Genomic DNA, 13,791 nt, shown 5'->3' on the forward strand with positions numbered 1-13,791 from the left:
AGAAGAATTTATGATTCGGACGATGAAAATTGGAAAGAAAATATAAAAAAGTCTTTGCATGATCCTATGAATGTTCGGAAGGATTCAAACAAAGATTTTGGTGAATCATCTAAATCAAAGGTTGACAAAATACACCAAAAAAAGTGAAAAGAAGCAGCAACCATTGTTGTTGAAATTAGTAAAAATTTTAGTAAAGGAATCCCATATGTATCATGAATTTTTGAAAATTGTTATCATGTATCAGACAATAAGTTTAATACACAAGTACTCAGTGTGTTATAGTGTGTTAGTCGATGCATTGGTACATGAATTAGATGTGTATCATATGATTTCCTCTGTATCAAGAGTTTTTGAAAATTGTTATCATGTATCCATCAATAAGTTTAATAACTGCGCCATCAAGTGTGCTTGCTGATACATATCGACTCAGTGTGTTATAGTGTTTAGACAATGCATTGATACATGAATTTGATGTGTATCATATGATTTTCTATGTATCACGAGTTTTTGACAATTGTTATTATGTATCAGTCAATAAGTTTAATAACTGGATGTTCATAAAAATGTCTTCAAACTATATGATATAATCTTGGATTTTCAAAATTTGAAATTGTTATCCAATTACGTGTTGAATTAATGCTTATTAATGAACTGTTATCGTAATTTAAGCTGATTTAGATAACAAATTTAAATGTTCCGTTTTTTCTCCCTTTTAATCTTAACAGTTTTAAGTTACTGTGTATCATTTACCATGTATCACAACATACTAATGTATCACGCCACAACAAATTTAAGGGACTATTAGTAAATACTAAATTTGTCGGGACAGAATGTAATTATTGTATTACACTATGGGATTCCTTAAATTTATACTTATTTAAAAATTGGTTAGGCCTGAATGGGTTGAGATTAAATTCAATTCAAAATATTTTGAGTCCAATCCTTAAAATTTTGAACAAGTTGAAGAGATTACCTATGTTTGAGTTCATTTTTTATCCTCCTAACGACGATGCCTATTAACAATAATTGTGAGAAATAAAGGGGGAAATAAAAACTATTAAGAGGGTGAAGGAATTGCTAGTAGTAAGAGTACAACACTCCTTAATGGAGACAATACTCTTGTTGATTACTTTGCTAACCTTGTTTTTGTTTTTGCAGGTAACTACGAATTCACAACTTTCCAGAAGGTCCCAAACACAGCAAAAGACATTATGGATAAGCAAAATATCTCAAACATGAGAATCATACACATAAATACATCAGATTGCTATATTTAAACCTAGGCTTCTGGTTTAACAGATAGGTCATTTGGTGTATATTGACACAAAATCAGACTAACATTATACAGATCTTCTACAGTGTGAAGTTACTTCAATTGGTCACTATGTCATATACCTAGTGAAAGCTTTGGGGTGAATCATATGGCATATAATCAGGACTAAGAAGGTTAAGCAATGTTAGTATCTGATTTGTTAATTTAACCTGATGTCTTACCCTTTTGGTGCGATTAAATTTGAATCTATTGTCTTACCCTTAACCAACGGTATAATAGACCGAAGTACAACAAGACTTAACTTTGAGTCTTTCAAAACAATCAAAATAATATTCAAACTCATGCTATTTAAATTTTATACCTTTTTCCATTTAAGAAATTTTATATAGCATGTCATATTCAACCAATAGTTATATATGCCTTTGGTTCCTGATAATTGTTAGTGATTGAATACTATTGTATTCTAAATCAGAAAAATATTTTAGAAAATACATACCTGATTTTATGCATATAATACCTTGATTCTCATAACAAGATCAACTAAAACATGAGTTAAAGAAAAACTAAAACTCAATCTTAATTGGTTAGAAACTCATGCTGATAACGTGTTATAAAATCAAGTTCATAAGAATATAATCACAAAGAGAAAAAGATAAAAGAAGTAGATAGAAGAAGAGAAATTTTCTTCTTATTCAAGTGTATGTAAGTCTCATGTATATATCTCCTAAAATAGTGAATGGACAATCTTATTTATAGAGTGAGAAATCACCCCAAAAGTCACTATTAAGTATCATAATAAATAGATACATTCTTATCCAAAACAGTTCATGAATCTGGTGAATATGGATGGTTGTTCATGTATCAACCTTATGGGCAATCCACTCATTCAATGAATTTATAACAATATAGTTATAATTGTCCATAATATTGATCATTATAAATAAAGAAAGTATTTAGATATTTGTTATTTATTAAATTATTTTTCTTTCATTAATTTTAAGCCATATAATATTTAGAATTGAAACGACCGATAATTTCTCTATAATAACACAACAAAAAAGGAATCAACTAATGAGGTTAAAAATGTGTGTGTGTGAGCAAAATTTGGATCTTTTCCTACACAACTGATTTTTTTTTTAAAAAAAAGTAACAACACATTTGGTGCAACATACGTGTGACCAAGTGCACAAATCATGTTTACCCTTTCTTTTCAAGAAAAAAAAAAGTATTCACCCAATCTCGACATATAATGCATAATAGATGATTAAATTTTTTCATCCAATGTAAATTCATTTGATTTTTTATATTTATATCTTAAGATTTTTCGAAAAGAAAAAAAATAAAAAATAATATTTTATTGTCCTTCAAATGTTATATGCACTCAACATAGTTAAAATGTTGTATGAATTCAAAAGTGTGACATAGTTCATTAACAATTACTTGTTACTCGTGTTATATAAATTAATTTATATAGAAATTTACGAAGAAATAGGTGTTTTATTTTAAAATATATCTTCTTAGTGATAAAATATTTTTTTTAATTTTTTTTTATCTCATTATTTTTGATGCATAGCTAACTTCCAAAAGACAGGTGTATTATGTGAATTTGTAATGAGTAGTTTTCTGTTGTTTTGTGAGTGTGTTTAGTATTTATTAAGGTGATAACCCAAAGCAATATTGCTCATTAGGCACGTAGCATAAGGGAGAGTTATTTTTACCTATATAAAACTCTCTTTTTTCCTCAAAAAATGATGAACAATCAAACACATCTTTTGGTATGGCTTTTAATTTTTCATTTCATTCAAGTTGTTTATTATTATTATACCTAGTGAAAGCTTTGGGGTGTATCATATGGCATATAATCAGGACTAAGAAGGTTAATCAATGTTAGTATCTGATTTGTTAATTTTCATTATGATAAAGTAGAACATCTATAAAACTTTATAGAGATTTACTGAAGATATTCATCAAACATAATTCATATAATAGAGTGAAATCAACAAATGCTAATAAATGAAAGTATTTTAAAAATAAATTTACATAATTGAAAATAAATGGTATGATTAAGGTGACAAGACGCATATGCTAATAAATGAAAGTATTTTAAAAATAAATTTACATAATTGAAAATAAATGGTATGATTAAGGTGATTTAATCGTTTAGTTCATAGTCACTAAAAGAACAACACTAACTGTTAAAGGTCGTTAATAGTCTAAGGAAACAATAATATTTAATGTTAGTTTAGAATTCTACAATTGCCTTATATATAAGAATTAAAAAGTACATACTCAATAATTTTATTCATCAGTACAATTATTGATTTCTCTAATTATAAACATGAGATTTCTTGCAATGATTGTTGACATCCAATTTTGACCCACGTCGGGATCAATTAATTATCGAGCTTCGTGAGTTTTCCAAATTATTTAAGTTAATTAGTTTTATAAATCTTGCGAAAATTAAAATAATATATATATATATATATATATATATATATAAAATACGTGGATTTCATGCTACTTATCATAACTTTAGATAGTATATATATATTACATAATTATGTATATAGTTTGTATATCTTACGATTATTCAAAAAACCATCAAAAATATACATTTAAATGTTTTAAAACTAGTTTAATTTAAATTATAATTATATTTTGAATCATTATTTTACAATTTAAATAATTATATTACTAAACAAGAAGCTCGTTAATTAATAAATACAAAATTCATTTTATTTAATATTTAGCCGAATTTATTATTTTAAATCAATTGGCCATTTGTTAAATTGAACCCATTTTCCCTTTACGTTTTTTAGCAGCCCAACCCTTTTCCCTCCGCTCCATCATCAACCCATTTCCCTTTGACCCGTCCGACCCGCCTCCCCTTCCTTCTTCCCCTCATCCCACGCGACCCCTTCCCCAGAAACGTCAAAAAAACAGAAGCCAGCCACGCGACCTCTCCCTCACGCCTCTCTCACCCGCGTCTCCCCCCCGCTCTCTCCCTCGCGCGAACCCAGCAAAACAGACGCGACAGAACCCTCCCAGCACCCACGCGACCCCAACAGAAACCCCGCGTCTCGTCTCCCTCTCCCCAAACTCCCTCTCTAGCGCGTGGAAGAACGAGGCCACCAACGGATTCCTGCAGCCCTGCCAAGGTCGTACGACCTGCAGCGCAAAACGACACGAGAGTCCATCCTCGCGACGCAGATTGGAGCCACGCAAGGCCAAAGGACGATCGATTGATCCGAGTCGTCCACCTCACCTCCCATTCGTTGGGAATTTGGCATCGATTGTTGTTGCTTGCTTCTATCCCCTCACTGTGAAGTTGCATTGTAAAAGTTTCTTGTATTCGTTGTTGGGTTCATCTCTCAAATTATAGTGGCATCCATGTATATCCTAAGAGATTCTTGAGACTAGCTGGAGCTTAAGATGTTTTTTTTGTTGTCCATGGTTGCATATACATTTTCCCTTCATGTTTAGCAAAGAAATATGTTTAAAGTATATCTATTGTGGTTTGCAACTTCTCCGTGATGCATTTTTATGTGTTCTTCGTCATAGGACAGTAGTATGTCATGTGTATATATATATATGGATTTGAATGGCATTTGCAGAGAATGTTGTTAGGCTTTTGGAGTTCATTAGTTGTAGCCCTTTAGTGATACTAGTCGGGACTTATTCATGTTTCTTTTATTTTGCCTTGTTGCATGTGAACTCATGTGAATCCTCGCGGATTCTTTATCTCATGGGTTCCGAGAGAGTCATTATGACTCGTTTCCAAACGGGTCAACCAGTCGAAAAAAAAAGGAGAAGGGGAAAAGGCGAAATAAAGGACAACGCAAAAGGATTGAAGAATTGAGGAAGTCTTGAAGAGGACTAGAAGACGTTTCTTCATTTTATATTTTATTTATTGTTGTATTTTATTTGTAATGGGCATAAGCCCTTGTTGTTTTTTTTAACTTATTTTCTTTACTTATTTGTATGTTTAGATTAGGACAGGTGAATGGGTCAAAACCCAAAAAACAGGTGGGTCCAAGTTTCGGTCAAGGCGAACAGAACCCGAAAACTTGGACCCGAATCTCTCTCTCTTTATTAGTTGTTTAGGTGCTTAAATATCGTTAGTTTTAGAGTTAGAAAAACTCCAAACCCCCATCAAATGCCTTTCGCTTTATCAAACTCGAAACTAAAATTTGAAACTTTAAAGATGTTCGAATTTGAAAGTCGCTTAGAATTAAAGTTTTAAAGTTTAGCTTTGACGAAATCTTAAAACAACAAAGGTTGCAAAACTTGTGAATTTGGCTAAGTAAAATTTTGATAAAGTTCAAACTTCAATTCGCAAAGGTTAAAACAAAAAAAGTCAAATAAGTTAGTCGCCGGAAAGCCATATTTAACAGAGTGTCTAAGGTGCCTTCAACACCTTCCTAAGACACTAATAGGAATCCCGAACCCTTAAAAGTTTTCAAATAATTTTCTGTTTAATTATTTGAAAACAAGTTTTTTTAATTTTCCTTAAAAATTAAGTGGCGACTCCTACAAGTCGAAAATAAAACAAATTCTTTTCGAAAACTATTTTTTTTCGATAAAACAATGGTCCCTTCTTACAATACTATGTCGATTTTCTTACTTCACCAATTCATTATTGCCTGCGCATAAACTTAAGCCAACAAATTACATCATATGGAGGACAAAAGTATCTCAATTGATTCAGGTGATGAAACTAACGTATTTCATCACAAAAAATGAACAACTAAAAGTAGTTGTTCTGCTAGATAGCAGCTGTTGAGAAGGATGTGAAATATAGTGGTATCATTGATGATTGGACGGAGAAAAATATATTGCTAAGGAGTTGGATCTTAGGCACCTTGACCGAATAAAATGATTACCTAATTATGGGCTGCTCAATTGCCCAAGAGATATGGAATGCTTGGAAAAAGTTTATCTTCATGCAACAAAAGATTAAAAGTTTCAACTTCAACTATAAACTGCTTGGCTATGAACCAAAAAAAGATTAAAAGTTTCAACTTCAACTATAAACTGCTTGGCTATGAACCAAAAAAATGATGAATACATCAAGGAATTCAAAGGCATATGTTATGGCCTTGCAACTACTCACAAATATGTCGATGAAGATAACAAAGTAATTAATTTTGCAAGAGGTTTAGGTCTCAAATACAATACCTTCATGACTTTAATGTTAGGTAACATACTATATCAAACCTTTAATCATTTTATTTATACTCTCACTGATTTTGATATAAGGGAAAATGAAGAGAAGAGGTATCACAACAAAATCATAACATGCATGGTATTATCTGTTCAAAGAGGCAGGAGATGATGAAACAACAACATCAACTCCAGACAAACAAGTTTCAAGTATGTTGGATAGGGAACATGTTCTTAGAACACTCAATAAGGATCAGGTTCTCCAAATAATCAAAGTTATCCCAGTGAAAAAAAGGAGATGACCAATATTGAGTCATGTCAAATTTGTGGTAGGAATTATCATATTGTGTTTAAGTGTTTTTACTAGTGGGACTACTCGTATCAATTTGCAGATGAACTATCACAAATAACGACTTGACATCGTATTATACCGAAGCATTGACAAAACAAGTTTTTGTTGGGTATTCGAAGCAAGCTAAGTTAACTATTCATCTACTCTCTAGTTTGGGGGAAGTGTTGAAGATGAAGGAAGTTGGTGATTGAAACATGTCAAAGGAATAGGTCCAACAAAGCTTACTAACGTGTTTACAACACTGCTGTAGAAATAGAGTGACACTAGAATTAGACTACTTATATATATCGACTAGGCTGCTACTTATTGTATTAGCCGAAGTTGACTAGGATTAGATTATGATTAAGATTATAGTCCAACTAAGATTAGATTATTTATAATTATTTTTTATTATAGTAGTAACAGACATTGTAGTAAGATTCTAAGTATACTAACTTAGGACTCTACAATTGTATAAGGAGTATGTACTCAACAATTTTATTCATCAATATAATCATTGAGTTCTCTATTCCTAGATGTGGGATTTCTACGGCTAACAACGTAACATAAAGGATCAGTAACACTATGTCACAAATAGTTGTTGACGTAATAACGACATAAAGTTATCATTGGAATAACGACATGAGCAATCGTGGACATAATAACGACATAAAATGATCGTTGGCATAATGTCACGAGTAATCGCGGACATATGTAACGACAAAAAATAATTTTTGACATAATTATCCTGAGGTCATAGTCGCGTAACTAACTAATATAACGGTTAAATGTCGTTAGTAATTAAGAAAATACTAGTAACTATGTTTTCTTCCAATTCGATCAGATTTTTGATATAACAACACAAATAACCGTTGTCATAAAATGATCATTAACACTATAACGTCATAAAATGATCTTTGACATAACAATTTGAACAATCGTTGATATAATAATTACGACGTAAGTTAATCGTCGACATTGTAACTAAAAAATTATTCATTACTATAATTACCGCGAATTCTAAATTAGTCAAATTAATCTAACTATTAAAGGTCGTGAGTAAATAAAGGAAACAATAATACCTAGATTTTGTTTCCGCTTTAAAATTTTAAATCGTTAATATAACATGGTAAATGATTGTTGGCTATTCTTTTTAATTAATTACACCATACTAATTAATAACTACATAAATTATCAACTAAAAACTCATATAGTTATAATTGTCCATAATATTGACCATTATAAACAAAGAAAATATTTAGATATTTGTTATTTATTAAATTATTCTTCTTTCATTGATTTTAAGATAAATAATATTTAAAATTGAAACGGTCGATAGTTCCTAGGTAATAACAAAACAAAAAAGGAATCAACTAATCAGGTTAAAAATGTGTGTATGTGAGCAAAATTTGGATCTTTTCTCACAACTGATTTTGTTTTTCTTAAAAAAAGTAACATCACATTTGGTGCAACATACGTGTGACTAAGTGCACAAATCATGTTTACCTTTTTTTTTTTTTAAAAAAATAATAATAAAAGTATTCATCCAATCTAGACGTATAATGCATTTTTGTTAATAGATGATTAAATTTTCATCCAATGTAAATTCATTTGATTTTTTATATTTATATCTTAAATTGATTTTTCAAAAAGAAAAAAAAATAAAAAACAATTATTTATTGTCATTCAAATGTTATATGCACTCAACATAGTTAAAATGTCGTATGAATTCAAAAGTATGACATAGTTCATTAACAATTACTTGTTACTCGTGTTATATAAATTAATTTATATAGGAATTTATGGAGAAATAAATGTTTTATTTTAAAGTATATCTTTTTAGTGATAAAATATTTTTTTTTACCTCATTATTTTCGATGCATAGCTAACTTCCAAAAGACAGGTGTATTATGTGAATTTGTAATGAATAGTTTTCTGTTGTTTTGTGAGTGTGTTTAGTATTTATTAAGATGCTAATCCCAGGCAATGTTGCTCAATAGGCACGTAGCATAAGAGAGAGTTATTTTTACCTATATATATAAAACTCTTTTTTTTCCTCAAAAAATGATGAACAATCAAACACATCTTTTGGTATGGCTTTTAATTTTTCATTTCATTCGAGTTGTTTATTATTATTATTATTCTTAATAGAAACTTACCTTGATTTTCTACATTTTCGTACTAAAAGAATGTTAGTGCTAAAAATTATTCTTGCAGGGAACATTCACACTTCCGTGGTTCTATTTTTGTGAAGTCCAAGTTTATTCCAAGTCTGCTAGGTAAGTTTTTCTTTTCAATCAATTAGTAGCCAGATTTTCTTGGTTCACACACATGAAAATGAATGTCTGTGTTTTTTAATTGCTAAATAATAAAAATCTGTCATTAATAACAATGTTTTATCAAAAGATCATGTTATGCTAAGGGTGATTGATTTTGTAGCTAAATTTTTTTCTTTAATATATGTTTTCAAGGTTTTTTATGTCTCCATTTTACATTTTGCAAACCAAATCTTTTGTGTTTTGATATACACAAGTACTTCTCGAGCTTTAATTAGTGTTATTAGATTTCACTCTTTTTTTTTCTCTTTTCAATTTGTACACTAAAGAAAATTGTTACTCAATTCAGTGAATCTTTGTGCTTCTCGAGCTTTAATTACTGTTATTTGATCTCTTTTTTTTTTCGCTTTTCAATTTGTACACTAGAGAAAATTGTTACTCAATTCAGTGAATCTTTTTGATTTGGTATATAGAATTTTAAGGGTGTAAAATTTTTTTGGTAAACATATTTCTTTAGATAAACAATTCAGATGAAAGAAATGTCTTCTTTGCTAATAAAACAAGTGTTTGTAACTAAAGTTTATTATTTTTTTTGCTTACCCTCCAACACATCCGCATTCCATCACTCTATACCTAATGCACCGATAGAGAAAATATTTTTCTTCGTACCAAACACATCATAAACTTCATGTTTTGATTGCATTTTTATTGTGTTACCCTTCTCATGGATTATTTATACATATATGTATCTATAATTAAAGTTGTATTTATAAATTTTTGTGTGACAGATCGCCTAAAGTTGGACTATCTTATATCTTTATGGAAAATTCAAGTGAGCAAAAGGCAGTAACAATCAAAAGGTTTATTGATAACACAATGAATGTGGGTAGAAAAGACATTCTAGAAGGATTTAGGGCACGATCTCGTATGGTAGTTGAGAAAGAAGCTGCTGCTACTACAACAAGCTTGACGCATGGATTTATCAACTCACTGCAGCCTTGTTTTTTGGCTTCTTCGAAACCTGTGCCAGTTATGAGTTTAACTCCGTTCACCAAATGTGTGAATCATGGTTTTGCCGCGTATATTTCACTGGAAGAAATTCAAAATTCTGAGAATTACACTCGAGTGGTGATTCATTCTCCTGGATATCGAGTTATCCATAGGTGCATAATCTCCATCTCTATCTAATTTAATACTGTATATCTCGATCTCTGTCTATTCTGATACTTTTGAATATATATATACAGGTACATGGACTGTGAGTTGGAGTTTGAGGAGGATGTTGAAACTCTTCGCAATACTCTTTGTCAAAGAGAAGAACAGCAAAGTCATGTGCATTTGGTGGGCTATAAGGAAAAATATCCGCCGCGTGAAATACGGAGATGCAAAATCTGCAAAAAGAGCTTAGAGAATGAAGAAATCTTCTTCCACAGGTACAATAATATATAATTGGTGACAAATATATAAAATTTATATATATGGATCATAATAAATACTACTATGTATTTGTGGTTGAGCAGAGATACGGAGTTTTGCAGCTCTAAATGTAGATCTAATGATGTGGTGCCTTACTTTGAACAGCGGGTGCCGGTGAAAGATCCTAAAAAGCGACCAAGTGGTGCAAGGAAAAATGATGATGGTGATGATGATGATGGGAGATCGAATAAAGTCGAATTTTTCATTGGGGATAGGTGTTGATCAGATCAGCTTATGGACATTCATGTCCTCTTTTGTTATGTTGATTTAAGTTAAAGAAGAAGAACATATAGTCTACTAAAAGGGTCACTGCATGCTTGTTTTTGCAGTTGATCAATGTTCTTTTTTGATTATTTCCAATTTCGTTCATTTCAGTTTGTATGAAAACTTTGTTTGTTATGTCTATTAAGTAGTAAGTAACTTTTTAAATGCTTGAATCCTTTCATTGAATACAACGTATCTATGCTATTAATAGTTGAAATTAAAGTAACAAACATTTTTATAACATTGTTTAAATTAAATTCATATATACGGAAGGAGATGGCAATATACTAATAGTAATAAAGAAGTTAGAGGGAGAATATATATAGTAACAAATTCTCCTTCTGAAGTATTTTAACCCTGACAACGAAGTTCAAAACATTTTCATTAGAGAAAAATAGGACTATTTTTCCTTTTAAGAAAAAAAAAATAAAAATCAACTACAATAAATATTTTTTTGTATCTTAAAAAAATTCCAATTATGATTTTTTTTTTAAAAAAAAGTAAACACCAACACAATTAAATGACCTCAATAAAGATGTTTTCTTATCCAATTTAATTTAATCTTTTTGTTTTCCAATTTCAGCTCCAAAAAACAAAATGGAAAAATAGAGAATCAAAACTTTTTTCTTTTAATGAGAAAAACTCATTTGAAACTTGATGGTGTGGATCACAGATGGTATGCTGTTACTTTTTTTTTTTAAGTGAATCATTTTATATTTGAGTATGGTCAGATGATCACTTGACCTAAAAGGGCTTAATTTGTACAATAAAAATTACTCCAAACTTAAGGGACTATTTGAATAAAAAGGATGAACAAAAGTTAGAATAATTAAGATGATGTTAGTTTGTCACAATTTTTACAAATTAAACAATTAAAAGTATATGTACTACGTGAATCATGTGATCTCACAAAGACAATTAAACGATATTAAATTAGATTTTTTAAATATTTATATAATTAAAATCCATGAATTAAATTTTAAGAGTTTATCTTTAAAAACAATAATACAAATTTAAAAAACCCAGTCCAAATTAGTTGATTTGGAGAATTTTCATTTGATTTTTCCTCCTAATAAATCTAATATTCTTGAAACTAAAATATATACTCGAACATAACTTTAAATATAAAAAAAAATATAATTTTTATATCTCATTTTTTATATTCAAAATATGTATATATAATCAAACAGAAACTACTTATTAAATGTCGACGACATTATCATGAATTTAATTATTTAGGCTCATGTAAAGAATGACTTAAATTCGAAAGAGGAAAAAAATGATAAGGTTATGGATTAAGGTGCTCCCACTGTCATTTGGCATATATTATTAAAATGACACGTGGTCTTCATTACGTCGTCGATTGAAAGTAAAAATATGTCTGACACTATGATTTCTAAAATTTTGACCTAATTAGCATATAGTTCTATTCTAATCTAGGAAAAAATATGCACTAAATATTACGATTAAAAAATATAGTATTTTTTCTCTCGAAATTCAAATTACTATACTATGTCAATGATATGACACATCTAGCTTCTAAATCAATAAAAATTATAGTGAAATAATTGTTAAACAATGGCAAAAGTTCATATCTACGTGTCAAAGGGTGAGGATATGATATGAGAGGAGAAGGGGAGAGAAAATTGTCCTAGGGTTGGTGAGAGTGAAAAATTCGAAGAAGAAAGTTCAAAAAGAAAAAGGCAAAATGGTCCGGTGAATCTTGTACTTGTATGAGTTTATGTTGTGAATTCTTCTGCTTACATGTTTGTCAAGTAAACCCTTAAACTTAATAAAACACAGTTTAACAAACCCCTCTAACAATTGATCAGATTTATGTGGCATTAGATGTTTGAGTTGATAAAAGTGTGTAACTACACGCCTATTAAGGCGAGTGAGGAGAATTTTTACTTAAAAAATATATTAGAAATTATAAAAGAAAATTTTTAAACCATTATTTTTTTTTAAAAAACTCTTCTTCACCCATTATAGCTCTTTTTTCAGTCATATCCATCCCCTGCCCAATTTTTTTTCCTTTTCCACAATTTATTTTCATATATTTAGATCGATCCACTAATTCACCCACGGAGGGAGAGAACGGCGTTGGTGGTGCTCTTTGGACACCATGATACGCAGTGGAGGAATAGAGAGAGAGGCATGACTGGTCAGCGAAAGAGAACGAGGTGGGTGAGGGTGCGATGATCTAATCATGGCGGAGAAAAATGGTGATGGTGTTTGGCTAGATCTGGTGTGGTGGCTTGGGTAGTTGATATTGTGGAGGTTGAAAGAGGAAATGAAAATGGTGATGATGTGCGGCGGAGATGAAGGCGGACGAAATATGATTGATTCACCGGCAAAAATACGACAACATGACGACTTGGGCCGTGAAAAGTGGGATTGGGAGAAAATGTAATAGGTTTTATTTTTTTAAAAATATAATTAATTTTTTTATTTTACCTTTAATTAATAATTTTAAAAATAATTATGACCGAACATTAAAAAGGTTTGCAAAATAAAAATTATAATCACATTATAATAGAAATCGTTTCATTGCCAATTGTGCATATGTTAAATAGTGTATGATACACCATTGAGTGTGGCCTTAGACATAAGTTCTATTAAAAGGATGAAGGAATTGCTAGTAGTAAGAGTACAACACTCCTTAATGGAGACAATACTCTTGTTGATTACTTTGCTAACCTTGCTTTTGTTTTTGCAGGTAACTATGAATTCACAACTTACCAGGAGGTCCCAAACACAGAATATCCAAAACATGAGAATGATACACATAAATACATCAGATTGCTATATTTAAACCTAGGCTTCTGGTTTAAGAGATAGGTCATTTGGTGTATATTGACACAAATCAGACTAACATTATACAGATCTTCTACAATGTGCAGTAACTTGTTAATTTGACAAATGATTGAGTAGAAAAGTTCACAATACAAACACATACAAGTATAAGGATTGACCAGACTCTTTTACCTAAAAAGAATTTTTGATTA

The 13,791-nt window shown here is 30.2% G+C and overlaps 1 protein-coding gene and 1 long non-coding RNA gene across 3 annotated transcripts; both read left to right on the forward strand.

Moving 5' to 3' along the window:
• Positions 1-8,938: 8,938 nt before the first annotated feature.
• On the forward strand, positions 8,939-10,920 carry LOC104646548 (FCS-Like Zinc finger 10-like). 2 transcript variants are annotated; one of them, XM_019212740.3, is made up of 4 exons: positions 8,939-9,046; positions 9,832-10,206; positions 10,291-10,476; positions 10,564-10,920. In XM_019212740.3, exons 2-4 carry the CDS (start codon positions 9,863-9,865, stop codon positions 10,739-10,741), a joined length of 708 nt encoding a protein of 235 aa, XP_019068285.1. In that variant the 5' UTR covers positions 8,939-9,046; positions 9,832-9,862; the 3' UTR covers positions 10,742-10,920. The 2 variants fall into 2 exon arrangements, with proteins under 2 accessions (XP_019068285.1, XP_069152181.1); XM_069296080.1 differs by having other exon boundaries at positions 10,625-10,920.
• A 1,865-nt stretch (positions 10,921-12,785) lies between these two features.
• On the forward strand, positions 12,786-13,791 carry LOC109119796 (uncharacterized). Its single transcript, XR_002027218.3, has 2 exons — positions 12,786-13,192; positions 13,503-13,791. It is a non-coding gene; the product is annotated as an uncharacterized lncRNA (long non-coding RNA).

The sequence above is a fragment of the Solanum lycopersicum genome, chromosome 3, assembly GCF_036512215.1.
Source record: "Solanum lycopersicum chromosome 3, SLM_r2.1".
In the NCBI taxonomy this organism is placed as follows: Eukaryota; Viridiplantae; Streptophyta; class Magnoliopsida; order Solanales; family Solanaceae; genus Solanum; species Solanum lycopersicum.